The sequence below is a fragment of the Delphinapterus leucas genome, chromosome 3 (assembly GCF_059928025.1).
Source record: "Delphinapterus leucas isolate spDelLeu-1000000601 "Yukka" chromosome 3, BTC_Dleu_Yukka2, whole genome shotgun sequence".
In the NCBI taxonomy this organism is placed as follows: Eukaryota; Metazoa; Chordata; class Mammalia; order Artiodactyla; family Monodontidae; genus Delphinapterus; species Delphinapterus leucas.
Window position 1 is genome coordinate 9489290 of NC_143131.1, and position 16610 is coordinate 9505899.

Genomic DNA, 16610 nt, shown 5'->3' on the forward strand with positions numbered 1-16610 from the left:
GAGAAATACTGTAAGCAATTTTAATCAAGGTCTTTACATGCTCAAAGATTCTGAAATCTCTGAAACCTGACAGGGACTCTAGAAATTATCTACGACAGCCCCTCCTGTGGTGATGAGCGTCCTAGATCCTAGGAGAAGAGATAAAATCCAGCCAGGATCATGAAGCCACATGTCTGGGGCATGAGACACCACACAGCAAAAACCCAGAGAGAAAATGGAGTAGCGTGGGACATGTATAGAGCCCTGGGATGTTCATGAGGCCATGGGATAGGTATGGAGCCCCAAGACAGGCATGGAGCCTTGATATGTGCATGGGGCTGTGAGGCCACATGAAGAGCCACAGAACAGCTATAGAGCCATGGGAGATGCATGAGGCCACGGGAAAGGCACGGGATCCTGGGACACACGTAAGGAGCCACAGAACAGGTATGGAGCCCCAAGGGGAGCAGGTGGTGAGCCAAGCAATGCCAGTGGTCCCGAGGTCTGTGAGCCAGTCAAGTGAAGAGTGGTAAGAGGCAGGTCCATGGGCAGGGTTGGCAGTTAACAGGGAAAAAGGAAATGTGTACATGACACCCTCCAGACTGGGAGAAAGACAGCCTCTCGGAGGTAGGGAAGAGCTGGGGCTCCCAGTAAGTTAATATAAAGAAGAGCCAACAGAAAGTTACAAAACTTGCCACACATTTTTATTGTCAACACCGAACACATCAATGCCTTTAACAGGAAGGCAATGGAATATAGTTATACCATTTGAAAGAAAAACACAGGATCCGTGAAAAATCATCATTCATCCTGTAGTATGGGAACAGAACCCGAGTATAAAATCCTGGGTTGGCCCCTTTCGGTCATGGGTTTTTGTATCACCCAAGGCTACATGTGGGGATAAGGCAGTTGTTTAAAGTCGAGGGCCACATGCCACATCCCAGTCCAGTCGCAGTGATAGCACAAGCTGGAATATCCATTTCGAGTCCCTCAGACCTGGGGCCAAATGTTGCTAATCTAGTGTCAATCACCCATACAGTTCTTCCATAAGTTCCAAAACAATCCTCAGGCCAAACAACAAATCCAGAAGTAGGAAGACACTCAGCAGGAACATCCAGGAGTTACAGATAGAGAGCCCAGGGAGCTGAGAGGAGAATTAACAGCACCTGGCCTGATTCTGCAGGCAGAAGTCATCTTGGGCATTAATAGTAAGTGCTGTCAATCTCAGTCCTGGGCAAATATGTGGACAAAACCATAATTCAAAAAGATACAGGCATCCCTATGTTCATAGCAGAACTATTCACAATAGCCAAGACATGGAAACAACATAAATATCCATTGACAGATGAATGGATAAAGAAGATGTGGTACATATTTACAATGCAGTACTACTCAGCCATAAAAAAAGAGTGAAATAATGCCATTTACAGCAACATGGATGCAATTAGAGATTATCATACTAAGTGAAGTAAGTCAGAAAGAGAAAGACAAATACCATATGATATCACTTATATATGAAATCTAAAATACGACACAAATGAACCTATCTACGAAACAGAAACAGACTCACAGACATAGAGAACAGACTTGTGGTTGCCAAGGGGGAGGGGACGTGGGTGACTGGATGGATTGGGAGTTTGGGATTAGCAGATACAAACTATTATATATAGAATGGATAAACAACAAGGACCTACTGTAGAGCACAGGGAAATATATTCAATATCCTGTGATAAGCCATAACGGAAAAGAATGTGCACATATATACATGTATATGTATATTTATGTATATATATGTGTAACTGAATCACTTTGCTGCACAGCAGACGTTAACACAACATTGTAAATCAACTATATTTCAAATGAAATAAATTTAAAAAATACTAGGTGCTGTCAGCTAAGACACTGAAAAAAGGCCTCCAAATTAGTCATGATATTAAAACTGCAAGACAAAGTAAGCCTGAGTACAGCATGACTCACCCCAGCAGTGGTCTTTCTCTGTGTGTTATGTGAAATTGCCCGATTCCTATAACTGGAGCACACTCTCTAAATTGCGAGCGTGCTGGGTAAACTTTAATCATTAAACGAACAAAAGCAGAATATGGCACTATCGCCTTAAGCGGACATTAAACATTTAAAACTCATTTTGGATACAGTTATGAGATTCAGTAAGCGTGCTGAGAAACACGCTGTTTTGAAGGGTCACTATTTCCCCCCCTTTATTGGAACAGACGTTTAAGCAAACGACACGGACCTAAGTGTGAAGGGTGCGTCTGTCATGGGTCAGGGTGTTTTAGCAGCCACTGCACGAGCAGGGATAAATATTCCAGAACATGCAGTCAAGGGAGTACCCTTGCAAACACAGCAAGCTGTTAGGGCTTGTTGAGCAATGAACTCCACAAGACAAGTGGAGCCCGAAGTGGTAAATACTTTCCCAAGGCTGGGAAAAAAGATCCTGCCAGCACCTTCTGCCCAGCCAAGTAAATCAAATCAAGACTTCAATGAAATGTGCTTACTTGTACTGAGATGTTCCTGCAGACTCTTCCTGAGCAGCCTCCTGTGCAGGGTGCTTCCAACGTATAATGCTAAATCATGAAATTTTAAATGTACCCAGAAACCAAGATGGTAAACATCAAGATGATCCAGCCCTTCCTTTATTTCTCTCTTATCAGTGTTTCATCATACCTTCTCAAACTTTCTTGTATTGAGCACAGAAGAGTGTTTATGGGGCATAGCCATGGCCACCTGCTCAGCTATAACAGGAGCCATTTCAAGGACTGACTGGGCTCCAAACAACCGCAGGGAATCTTTTATGTCTGTTTTTGATCAACAGTCTTATCCTTTCTTAAGAGAAGCACTTCCTTCCTAAAGTACCCATACTCTTGGCCCATGGCCTGCATACTCCTTTCTCAGCCAAGATGGAGGTCCCCAGGTACTCCCTCCTTCTAACTGCCCTGCATCCTGGGTGCCCTGGCCTCCCTCCCTCTGGGCTGTCTGGAGGTGGGGTCTCCTTCCTGTGAGCTAATCCCTCACCTGTGCCCAGTATCCTATCCCCTCCTATAGCTCCGGGGACTTTGCCTAGTCAATTATATCCCCCTGTCTTTTCTCTCTTCACCAGTACCATTTAAGGATGATAAAGTAATGCTCTCTTAAAAGCCATTCCCTGTCCTCATGTCCCTGCCAACTGAGAGAGTAATTTTGATGTCCATTTCTTCACCTTACCTTTGTCCCTTCACTCATGAGCATCTAGTTTTATTCCCAGCACTGCTGCGAAACTGCTCTGATAAATGCCCTTTGCTACGGGTTGATGTGTCCACCCCATGCCCACCCAGAGATATGTTGAAGTCCTAACCTCATGTACCTGTGACGACTGTGACCTTATTTGGAAATAGGGCCTTGATGTAATTAATTAAGATGAAGTCATGCTGGGTGACGGTGGGCCCTAAACCCAATATGACTTGTGTCCTTATAAAAAGAAGAGAGGGGGATTCCCTGGTGGCGCAGTGGTTGAGAGTCCGCCTGCCGATGCAGGGGACACGGGTTCGTGCCCCGGTCCGGGAAGATCCCACATGCCGCGGAGCAGCTGGGCCCGTGAGCCATGGCCGCTGAGCCTGCGCGTCCGGAGCCTGTGCTCCGCAACGGGAGAGGCCACAACAGTGAGAGGCCCGTGTACTGCCAAAAACAATAATAATAATAATAAATAAAAATAAATAAATAAAAAGAAGAGAAAACAGACACAGACGCACAGAGAGAATGCCATGTGACTACAGACTCAGAGAACCGGAGTGATGGGTCCACAAGCCAAAGAACGCCAAGGACTGCTGACAGCCACCCGAAGCTAAGAAGTGGCAAAGACTCTTCCCTAGAGCTTTCAGAGCATGGCCCTGGTGACACCTTGCTTTTGGACTTCTAGCCATCAGAACTGTGAGAGAAGATGTTGTGATTGTTTTAAACCACCCAGTTTGTAGTATGTGGTTACAGGAATGCTGGGAAACTAATACACCATTGCTGACAGAGTTTCTGGGAAGGTAACCACCTGTCCCAGTTTTCCCAGAAGACAGTAGGGCTTTCAGTGCTACATCCCAAAAAAGTCTCAGGCAAATCAGGATGAGTTTGTCACTCTACCTTCTGGCCCACAGGTGCCTTGAACTGGCTGCATCATCAGACACTCTGACGGCCACCTCCCTCTTGAAAAAGCTCTCCTTTCTTGGTTCCCATGATACCTGCTCTCAATTAGTTAACTCCATCTGATGGCAGCTAGGAACTCAGCTTTCTCGATCTAACATCATTTCAGATTCCCCTTCTTTATCCCGTCTGGAACCAACAGCCAAGAACTCAGGGCTCACTCTCAGTGCCTCCTGCTTCCTCCTGTCTTATATCCTTTAAAACATCAACAACTCCCTCTTCAAATCTCCAGAATCCACCCAATTCTTTACATTTCTGCTACCACTCCCGTAGCTCAGGCCCTCATCGCTGCCCCCTTTGGTCACAGCAGCGGCCCCAGAATTTGCTCTTCCTGCCAGCATTTCTCCATCCTCCAAGGTGAGCCTGTGCAGACAAGAGGGGGACTTCTTGAGATGCCTTTTGATGCCGTGCATTATTGAATCCTCACTGTAAGTTTCATCTCCCTCTACTTCCTCTCTGTAATCTGAACTGACATTTCATGGCTTACTGTGCTCGACACTTGCCAAAACCTGCCGTGCGCCCCTCATGAGATTCATAAACACCTTCTAACAATCATCTGGGACTCAGCTCTGGCACTGCTGCATCCTAGAAACCCTCCTTAACCGTTCCTCTACAGCCCAGGCTGTCTGGTTCCGACACCCCTTCCCCGGGCTCACCCAGCACCCAGCAAAGACACCCGAGAGGACCCTTAATACAATGTAATGCAACGGTCCTTCTGGTTTAGATTCCTCAAGATATTCTAGACCCTTAACAGGAACTAGGTTTTTTACCTCTATCTCCTCCATATTTAGCACAGACCCCCGGTACATATATAGGCAGTTATTAAATGCCTGTTGAACGTTCACTCCAAATTTTAAAAATGAAAATTAAAAGTATGTTGAGATGCCATTTATGAGCTATGGGGTTTTCCCAAATCCCAAAGTTTAACAGTGCACTCAGTTGGAAAGTCTAGTGCGAAACAGATACTCCTATCCAGGGCAATGAGAATGCAAAATGGTGCAACCTTCATGAAAGGAAATCAGGGAGTATCTAGCAAAACTACAACTGCATTCACACCTTGACCCAGCAATTCCGATTCCAGGAATCTCTGTCAATGTTACACTTGCAAAAATATCAAAATATGTGTGTGCAGGAGTCATCACACATTGTAACACTATACATGATCACTTCTCCCAGCAGCGAGTTGCTGAGTAGGCTAGAGTTCATTACATAGAGCAGAGCTATGTGACCGTGAGAAGAAGTGACATAAACCCATACTACTGGGACGTGGACTCCAGGGCATATCATGATGTCAAAAAATGCTAGATAGAGAAAACTCTGTATACATGCTACTTTTTAAGAAAAGAGGGTATAAATATATATGTGCATGTGTATGTGTGTGTGGAGTTTGGTTTATATTTAAAAAGAAGCATAAACTATAAGTAAAAGGTGAGCTAAAGGCAGAGAGAGTGAACAAGGTAAGGAAAACAGTTTCTCTGAACACCACTTGTTTTATTAATTTGACTTTAAAACACTACAGAATAATGTAATGTAAATTTTGAAAATCTTGAAAAATCAAAAGTGAAATTAAACAAATGAAATTAACTGGATTTTGAGTTGGTGGCACTACCATACAAAGGGAAATTGTTTCGATTTCAAGGTGTTAATTTTGCTTCCATTTTCCAGTGAGATTTATACCCTGAGGACTAAAAGAAAAGAAGAAAAATCATCCGAAAGGGTTTTCTGTATTCAATAAGGACTAAAGTTGCACAGAACTTTTATTCTGAAATGACTAAGTATGAATTACAGGAAAAGGCAAAGGAATAATTATGCTGACCTGCAGAGACAGGATTCTGTGCACAGGAGAGAAAGATAGAGACATAAAATAGAAGAGGATCAGAAAGTCCCTAGAGTCCTGGAGATGAACTGGAAGTATCCAGAGCAACTTCTGGTATGTTTTAAAGAACGTTTTCCTTAGCTCTATACACTGAAAACACCTGACTTTGATCACCACTATGCTTGAATCAGATAAAAATGGCTGATTCTCAGGTCGATGGAAGGAAATGGATAAGAGGAGTCTTATTACCCTAGAGAATAATCAAGACATCCAAGGCCACTTGGGTTGTTGCCAAAGAACTCAGGGGCCAACCTCAAGAGGCTCCCCTAGGCCTGAAATGTGACAATTTCAACATCTGTAAGAACATAAGCTGCAAGGGATGGAAATATACCAAATATTGAAATCCATGTATTAAAAATAATTCTAATAACCACATTTTTTAAAAAAAAAAGCAAACATAACATTTTATTTGTCCCCTCTGGATAATGCTGGAGAGCCAACTAAGTAGGCTCTTTACAAAAATGGTAAAGGGAAGAAAAGTAAGCATTCACTCTGCCTTTCCTATGTCAGTTGCACCCTCAGGATATTCAAATAGTTGAGGAGGAAAAGTTACTTTATGTAGAAATATTTCAGCCATTAAATGAAAAAAGAATAGTAAAATTAAAAACTCCCAGTTTTTCACCCATGAATGAATCAGGAGATTTAGGCCGTGATCCTCGATGACTGATCATTTCACATCCCGTTGAAGGACACAGCACCACCCATGACACAGCAGAGACACAAAGATGCACACCTGAATCTGGGCAGCCTCTGGATATCGCTACTAATTTACAGACACATTCAGGACAGAAGAGCGTCCGAATGACAGCAATGGGAAGCTGGGCAAACCCTGACTGTGGAAACTCTGCAGGATGATGGACTCAAGTTTCTTTAAAAATTAATTTGCAAGGGGAGAGCAACAACAACAAAGCACAATGAAGGATGAAGAGACTCAAGACATACACCAGCCAACTGCAATAGATGAAGGTCCTTCCATTCCTGACTCAGTTCAACTGTTACCAGAACAAGGCACAAGCATTCCTGTGACCATCAGGGCTCTCACAGTACTCACTGGATGTTTGCTAATTTTATGGCATTGGTTTTTGTCTGGGTTTCTGATGTTTTGGTGTGATTACGGCATTATGAATTCCTTATCTTTGATAGCCAAGAAGTGAAATATTATAGCACTATTATATTATTTCTTGAATTTGCTTCAAAATAATTTGGTGAATGTGAATAGAGCACGGGTGGGGATATACAAGAAAAAAGGTGGGCCAGGGATTAATAAATACAGGGGCTGGGTGTTCCTTAGACTCTTCTATTTTTGTATATATTTCAAATCTTTTTGTGATACAAAAGTTACAAAATAACAGACCACAAAACTATTCATTGGATGAATTATTAAAACACAATGTCTGATTAATTATACTCAGTTTCATGATATAAGAGCAAGTTCCTTGAGGACAGAGACAAAGACTAGTTTTCTCATCACCTTAAATGCTTAGAAATGTCCAGGGTGTAAAGAACCCTAAATAAATCTTGAAGAATTAAAGAAGAAAAGAATGTGTATACACACTAATCAATTGATCCTACAGATATGTAGGCATATTTGAGACAGTAAACCAATTCTGTCTGCCACGCAATGCCAGATAGAGATAAAGGCGTACATTGTGTGGTGGGACTAAGGCTTTGTTGGGAAATGCTGAAATGAAGAATTTTTTTGTTTTGCTTGGTTTTGTTGTTATTTCTGTGGGTCACATTTTTCTCCTGCCTAGGAGGCTGACAGCACCTGTTAAGTAAAAGTGGCCTCAACAATGGGATTTTCTGCCTATGATAATTCTGAGCTTGGATTCTTCTTTTTTTTTTTTTTACATCTTTATTGGAGTATAATTGCTTTACAATGGTGTGTTAGTTTCTGCTTTATAACAAAGTTGATCAGTTATACATATACATATGTTCCCATATCTCTTCCCTCTTGCGTCTCCCTCCCACCCTCCCTATCCCACCCCTCTAGGTGGTCACAAAGCACCGAGCTGATCTCCATGTGCTATGCGGCTGCTTCCCACTAGCTATCTACCTTATGTTTGTTAGTGTATATATGTCCATGCCACTCTCTCGCTTTGTCACAGCTTACCCTTCCCCCTCCCCATATCCTCAAGTCCATTCTCTAGTAGGTCTGTGTCTTTATTCCTGTCCTGCCCCTAGGTTTTTCAGAACCATTTTATTTTTAGATTCCATACATATGTGTTAGCATACTGTATGTGTTTTTCTCTTTCTGACTTACTTCACTCTGTATGACAGACTCTAGGTCCATCCTCCTCATTACAAATAACTCAGTTTCGTTTCTTTTTATGGCTGAGGATTCTTCTTAATATAGTGATCAGTTTCAGGATATGAAACTCTTGTGATGGGGGATTTTGTATTTTTGCTCTGATTTTAAACAATGTCTAAAACAAGACTCACAGAATGATAGAGTGATAACCACTGCTATTCTGAGTATGCAACGAGCATTTAAATGGTGCCTTTGCAATCAGAGCGTGCTCGACCCTCACCTTTATAGGAAATGACCGGGTGCTCTGCTCTCTGGCACTGAGATGCGTCTGTCTCCGGCTGGGCGAGTCTCCACCATCCCAGGCTTGAGAAGAGCCACGCAATGATGCAGGGTCCCTTCATGGTGGGCAGGAGACCTTAGGATCTGGACACTTGTCTTTAACCAGAAGCTCGTCGTCCCGTCATGTGGGGAAAGTGCCTAAAACACGCAAAAGAGAACAAGTGCCTTAACATGGGTTCACGTTTTCTGGTGGCTGGTCTTTTAGTAAAGCCCCATCACGCCCTTTAAAAAAAAAGAGCCTTGCAGTGCTTGGACAAACACACCTTCTTCTAGGAGATATTTCAGAAATGTGTGAGTAATAATATATGTCTCAATCTAGACCTCTTTTCCTCCCAATAATTTTATGAGATAACCCATTGATTATAAAAGAAGAATGTTCAAGTTTAAGCTCTATCAAGTAGTCATCGTCCCCACCCCCATGAAGAATTCAGTTTCAGAGTTGTGACCATCGATTGGTTATCCCTTGGAACATCATTCTCGCCCGGTCGTGCAAATGCAGATCTACGTGTGGATGCCCTAAGAATTCCTCCCCTTCCCTTTTCAAAATACAAAAGCCCCTATTAAATAAGGCCATGACCATTGTCCTTGACTAATAACCTGATTAATACTATCTACCCAACTCTTAAAAATCATCCACAGTGGGTGCATTTCTCCTTTGAAATTTACAGATGACCTTCCTGAAAAGTTTTTGGCTAGAGATCAAGTGTGCATCAAATAAAACCTATATGGAGCACCTACTGGGTGAAATGAAATTGCCGTGCTGGGAGCTGGGAAACTCTAAAGATCACGAATAATTTAAAAGATTAATAAGCTTTAAAATAAGATAGGGTTATAAAAATAACTATAATCCAAGCTGTTAGAAAATCATAAAAAGAAGCAGGAGCACTATGGGGGTTAGGAGAGAGAGTACAACTGCTACTTAGAGAGATCAAGGGTGGGTCAAAGGAAGACTTCATATTTGAGTTTAATCGTGGAGGATAAAGAGGATTTCAACAGATGGAGACTTCTGGAAGTAATCCAGAAGAGGATGAAATGATGCACTGAAGGGCCAAGAGGAATGAGTAGGCAACATGTGTTGGGAAGAGTTTACTGTACTTGACCCCAGGGGACAGAAAGGGGAGAAATGGAAAGCAGCCTAGAGAGAATGTTGGGTTAAGATTTGGAAGGCGAATGAATGATACTAAGGTCTGAGGTCTCTATTTTTAGGCAATAAGCTACCACAGTGTATTAACATTAGAAGAAATAGTAATCATTCTCACCATAGCATACACAGGAAATCAGCTAAAGAGCAGAAAGGTCAAGAAGTTAAATTGAAGATACAGCAATTGTTCAGAAGAGAAAGAAAGGAAGCTGTGACTTCAGGTGGGGTCAATGTGAACAGAAATTAAGGTAAACCCAGCAAACACTCAGTGTGATGGGTCAGGCAAAGTACAGAAAATTAAAGATGTCCACAGCTTCTTTGACCTTCCTCCCACTGAAGGCTGGATCTTCACCCCCTCTCTTGAATCTGGGTTGGCTCTCTGACTGCTTTGCTCAGTCAGATACAACAGAAGTGATGGTATCCTAGTTTCCAAGCCCATACCCTAAGAGGCTAGCAGTTTCTACTTCCTGTCTCCTCTGGGGCACTGAGACACTGGGTCAGAAGCCCAATGTCCCTGAAACTGTCATGCCAGGGAGACCACATATACGTCCTCCTGGTGATGTTTCTCACTAAGCCCAGCTTCCCAGCCAGCCCCACCAAGGCACCTGATATATGAGTAAAGCTGAAACCCACTGAGTGACTTTAGTATCACAAGAGCAAAGAAATCAACTAGTTGAGCGCTGTCCAATTTCCTAACCCCCAAAGTGTGAAATATAATAAATGGTTATTGTTCTAATCTGTTAAGTTGGGAGGAACAGAAAGCAAAGAGGCACAGATGGACTGAAGATAAAGAATGTGAGTCACTTTGAGGACAGTCATGCCATTTTTTAAAATATGATAATCAACAGAAGAAGTTTTAGAGGAGGATATGATCATTTGGTTTTGTGCATGTTGGGTTTAAGATGCCAAGAGAATATTTAAGGAAATGCAGCTGACTGTGGAAAATCCAGGTTGGATGCTCAGGAAAGAAAAGAATTCAGAGACAGCATATAATCTTTGGAATGTTTAAAATCATGGGTGTGGTTGAGACTCACCAAGGGAAAGCATGAGAGAAAAAAAGGGCTAAAGAGAAGTGTTTATTTAGAATTTGTTCAAGAAAAGTAACCACACGAAGATGAGACAAGAGAACAGATATAGCGCATCAAGTGAACACAGCATCATGGGAGCCAAGTTAAGTTGGAGGATAGAAATAACACATTTTAAAAAGAGGTCTCAAATGTAAAATAGATAGCTAGTGGAAAGCAGCTGCATCGCACAGGGAGATGAACTTGGTACCAAAGCACCTAGAGGGGTGGGATAGAGAGGGTGGGAGGGAGACGCAAGAGGGACGGGATATGGGGATATATGTATACGTATAGCTGATTCACTCTGTTATACAGCAGAAACTAATACAACATTGTAAAGCAATTATACTCCAATAAAGATGTTAACATTTTTTTTAATAAAAAATAAAAAGAGGCCTCGTCCACTGTACCCTGATGAGGTAGAGCGAAGACTACTGGCTTTAGTCAAAGGACATATATACACTACCAAACGTAAAATAGATAGCTAGTGGGAAGCAGCCGTGTAGCACAGGGAGATCAGCTCGGTGCTTTGAGAACACCTAGAGGGATGGGATAGGGAGGGTGGGAGAGAGGGAGATGCAAGACGGAAGAGATATGGGAACATATGTATATGTATAACTGATTCACTTTGTTATAAAGCAGAAACTAACACACCATTGTAAAGCAACTATACTCCAATAAAGATGTTAAAAAAGAAAAAAAAGGACAGTCAATGGTCAACTCTGGGGTCAGTTTCAGAAAAACAGGAGACAGAGTCCATGACATGAGAAACCAAGAAGGGAACAGATGAAGCAAAAGTGGGACAGAATATCTGTGGTAACTTGAATGCTAGGTAACCCCAGAAAATTCAATGAAATCAGGTAAGCATGGAAGGACCAAAGTTCAGAAAATTTTAGGGTACAGAAAACACATCATTAAATGTGGCTTCTTTTCTGAGGAGTGGTGAGTGGAGAAGAGACTGTAGATTTAAGAGGGAGAGGTGGTATAAGATACAGAAAAGCAGGGGTGGCAAACTATTAAGGTTCCAGTAGAGAGGGTGGTTATGAAAGGGAGGAGAGGGGCCTCTTCTTTAAAAAGGGGTGTGCACACGAGTACATGGTGATATGTCAACATGGAGAAAACACGAAGTGGAGGTACATTGAATTTCACAGTCTCCGTATTTTGCGCCTCATTGACTCAATCCTCCCATGGATGGAAATGTTCAAATTAGGCAGAGAAAAAAGTGAAGGGGCTGCAAATCATGATGAGGCAAGAGTATGGTTTCCAGAGGAGGGAGAGAGTCTGAGCATGAACGTGGGGGAAGGAAAGGAGAGAAAAACTGGGAGCCAAGGATACATCTGTCCAATGGGTCCATAATCCCTGACCAGGCCAGTACATTGTAATGGGCAATGGAGGCATACATGCTATTTTTTCCTGGGTTTTAAAATTAAAAGTATGATTAATTTCACTTTTGGAAAAGGGGTCACAGTCTGCAAAACTGGAGACTGCTCTTGAACTCCAGTCTGGAGGCAAATACATGAAGCAGCCCACCTTTCTTCTCCCTCTGACCTGAGACTTATGACGTGACATTTTACCAAATGACATATCTTAATAGGAGTTTGGGATGAACACATAGACACTACCATATATAAAACAGATAATCAACAAGGACCTACTGTGTAGCACAGGGAACTCTACTCAGTATTCTGTAATAACCTATATGAGAAAAGAATCTGAAAAAGAATGGCTAGATGTATATGTAGAACTGAATGACTTTGCTGTACACCTGAGACTAACACAACATTGTAAATCAACTATATTCCAATATAAAATAAGAAATTAAGTCTAAAAAGAGTAACACCCATTAGAGGCGCTTTATTTTATTTATTTTATTTTTATTTTTTGGCTGCATTGTGTCTTCATTGCTGCGCATGGGCTTTCTCTAGCTGTGGCGAGCAGGGGCTATTCTTCGTGGTGGTGCACAGGCATCTCATTGCGGTGCGTGGGCATCTCATTGTGGTGGTTTCTCTTGCTGTGGAGCATGCATGGGCTCTAGGCACAAGGGCTATTGTGGCGCACGGGCTCAGTTGCTCTGCGGCATGTGGGATCTTCCCGGACCAGGGCTCGAACCTGTGTCCCCTGCACTGGCAGGCGGATTCTTAACCACTAAGCCACCAGGGAAGTCCTGTTAGAGTTGTTTTAGATGTAATTTTGATCTGTTCAGAGCAAGGAGATTTGGAGCACCCTCACCAGTCCACTCGGGAAAGGGCTGCAGGTAGAGTATCACTGCCCCACATCAAAACAAAATGGTGATGATAAAAAATTATGGGAAGGGGCTTCCCTGGTGGCGCAGTGGTTGGAAGTCTGCCTGCCGATGCAGGGGACACGGGTTCGTGCCCCGGTCCGGGAAGATCCCACATGCCGCGGAGCGGCTGGGCCTGTGAGCCATGGCCGCTGAGCCTGTGTGTCTGGAGCCTGTGCTCCGCAACGGGAGAGGCCACAACAGTGAGAGGCCCATGTACAGAAAAAAAAAAAAAAAAAAAAAATTATGGGAAGGATAGTGAAAGTAACCGTGAACTCTCAGCAAGGGCTAGCTAGCTGTGTGGCAGGCAGGACACCAAGCACTTACACCCCCACCTGGCAGCCAGCAGGCACCCAGAGCAGTATCTCTGACACATCAACTCCCACTGAACAGCATCCATCACAGAAATGAACGGAAGCATGGCCGTCTCGACCTCTGAGACTGAGCTCAGGTCACCCTAGGGCTAAAAGCAAATTCCTCTCTTGCAGAGAGTTTTCAGTGTTTCAGACCCAAGCCAACATAGAATCCCCTTCTGTTAACCATGAAACAAGTTATACAGACAACTGCCAACTGGACCTGTCCTATATTTCCAATAGCCATGCATTCCCATCTCAATCCTAACATCTTGCCTCCCGAAGGAAAGCTGAAGAAGAATAACGCAAGTGCCTGAAACGTTCCTTCCCTGGGATGTTGAAAGTGATGATTAGAGAAGAAAATGCCCTGTCAAGTGAAAGAGCTGCTAAAAGGAGACAGACCCATGGTCCTATGGGGATGAGATGAAATTATATGTTTGCCACGTTAAACTAAGGGAAGCACATTTAATGAGAACAGGTGATTTTTAGAAGTTTATAATTTTCGGACTATAACACGTTACCTTTGTTCTTAAAATAAAGGTACTGTAAACAGTCAGCCTGGGAAGGTACCAGGGAGGGGTGTTCACAGTTTTCATTTACATCAGGGTTTTCTGAGCATCCTACCATGCAAAGCTAACTCGTTGAATAGTCCTTTACTCAAAACAGGCTCAGATTGAAATATCAGGTCCTTCCATCCTGGACTCTCACCCCTCAGTGGAATATGGTGGGGTGGGGAGAAGCATATTTATATCAGAGATTTTAGTGCTCAATCTATTGCCATTTCGAGCCAGGTAATTCTTTGTTCTGGGAGCTGTTCTGTGCATTTAGCAGCATCCCTGGCCTCTCTACCCGCTAGATGCCAGTAGCAACCCCCCAATCTGTGCCAACCAAAATTGGCTCCAGACTTTGTCAAATCGCCCTGGTTGAGAATCTCTGATTTGTATGTATCAAAATACCTCTCCCTCTTTAGAAATTAAATAAGCCATCATCACCTGAAAGATTATTTTTAAATATGCTTATATAAATCACCCAACTGAATTCGTATTGAGTCATTTCAGCAAAATTTCAATAAAAACGAAAGTCACGTTAATTATAACTATTTGCTACATCGGGGAAATACATGATAAAGGAATTTTCAAAGGATCAATTTCAATAAAAGTTGTTTGAATTTCATCCTACCACCTCTGGAAAATTAAAAATATGTTTGGTGACAATACTAAACAAGTTGATTTTGCCAATAGGAAGATTTATTACAGCAGGCCACTTTGGGCTACAAAACAGAAGCATTTTTGTTGCATCTGCTTCAAAATCCCTGAAGCCTTCCCTTTAGTTTCCTGATGTGGGAGTACGTTCTCTCTATAAGCTCGATCTAAATAAGCAAAGCTCCATATATACATGTTTGTGCAATAAATAACATTTCTCATTCACACCCACACTGCAAATGAATAGGCTTTGGGGAATAGAAAATCACTGTTCCTTTTAGTTAAAAACAACTGCTGTCAGATAAAATAGAAATCAAAAGAATGAAAGCTTACACAAGAAGTTTTGCTTCAGGAACAAAGTCTAACTAGTGATTAATAAAACCAGATCCAAAATAAGCTTCAAGTACTTTTTTTCAGGGGAGGCTGGTGTTCCTCTGAGTCTTTGACCCACTGTAAAGTTGGAAATGGCCAGATGCATGGGTGCAACTCAGAGAGTCCACAGAAACTCTGCCAGCCCGGCTCCTACCTGATGGCTTTAGGACCTCCATTGCAGACAAGATGGAGAAGTCAGGTGAGAGAACTGACCAATAAGCTGCTCGGAGAGGACCAGGAAGCCGAGCCCCACACCCACTGGAGCACAGCAGCCCTTGGGAGGATGCTTCGCGTGCGCATCTCAACTGTAAAAACTTACAGTCTGTTGTAACATCAGAAGCACAACGACAGGATTTATAAGAAGGGGATGGACAGCTCTTCTGAAAGGTCTGTGTTTGTCCTCATCTTTCCATCCATCTCTTGGCCCTATTCCATGGGATCAGATGAAACACTCCCCCAGAGACTAAAGCCCCAGCCCGAACCGAAAGCAGCAGAACCACTGAAGAAAATCAGTCCATCATCTGAACAAACCGTGGAGCCTTATTCCCGCACACCCTGGCACAGCCAAACATGGTGTTACAACATCTACTGCACAGTCGTCAGCTGCTGCCAGGTAAACAGCCTCGCCCTATTCAAACCCTCCCAGGATTTTCCACTGCTTTCCGAAGAGAATACTCTGCCCTTCCACCAACGAGCCATCTCCTCCTAATTCCACCTCCACTAATCCCAGTGCCAAGGCTTCCCTTCAGCCCCTCCCGCCTAGCCACGGTCCTCCGGGTAAGCCTTGCACACTCTTTGCATGTTTGCTGATGCCTCGGGCCCCACTGCTGCCCCGAGTCTTCCCACTACCCAAGGTCAAGGCTGGCCTCCACCTTCTGCACACACAGCGGCTGCCTACTCCTTTCTGGGAAACCCTGAGGAACCAGTTACAGTGCCTGCTTCCTCATCAAGGGTTCCATGGAAAGTCATATAACCTTACGCGTTTCTAAGCTTTGACTTCTCCTTTGTATCGTAAACAAGCTACGGGTTGAACACGCAGTTACAGCCCCAAATGTATGCATTCCGACAAGCTGAATCGGCCATCTGAATGAATCAGAAGTCACGTAGCCGACGTTCTATTTAGCAGCATCCAGAACTCACGCATCCCTTGCCACTGAACAAGCACCACTGTCAGAGGGTTTATGCAGCCCCTTGGCACACAGGAGACAGGAAGTGAGTCAACAACTCAATGAATCCGCAAGGTGGAGGGGCCGGCTGAAATCACCTCATCTCTCCCTTCACTTTGCAGCAGAGAAAGCGAAGGCTCAAATGGATTGAACGGATCTTACAGATTAAGGTAAGATCAAGTGTGCAGTGTCAGGCCATGTCAAAACAGGAGAAAAACCCTCTGGCCCTTTGCCTGGCACACTCAGCCTTCCTGCTCACACTGGTAAAACCACACATTTATGGCCGCAAGTTCAAACAACCCGAATTACCCCCAGAAACACAGTCTTCTCCCCAGAGTAAAGCGTAAGAGATGAACCCATGGCCTGGAAACAGGGGGCATCCTTAATCCAGACAGTCATACTGA

The 16610-nt window shown here is 43.4% G+C and overlaps 1 protein-coding gene across 6 annotated transcripts in view; it reads right to left on the reverse strand.

The window, feature by feature from the left end:
• The window catches only part of SEMA5A (semaphorin 5A), a 476576-nt gene that overhangs the window by 293928 nt on the left and 166038 nt on the right, over positions 1-16610 (reverse strand). For 4 of the 6 annotated variants that reach the window (XM_089908674.1, XM_022581376.3, XM_089908670.1 and 1 more), the window contains one exon: positions 8569-8765. In XM_089908674.1, coding sequence (XP_089764800.1) covers positions 8569-8689 — 121 coding nt within the window. In that variant the 5' untranslated portion in view covers positions 8690-8765. The other 2 variants (XM_089908673.1, XM_089908672.1) reach the window with 2 other exon arrangements.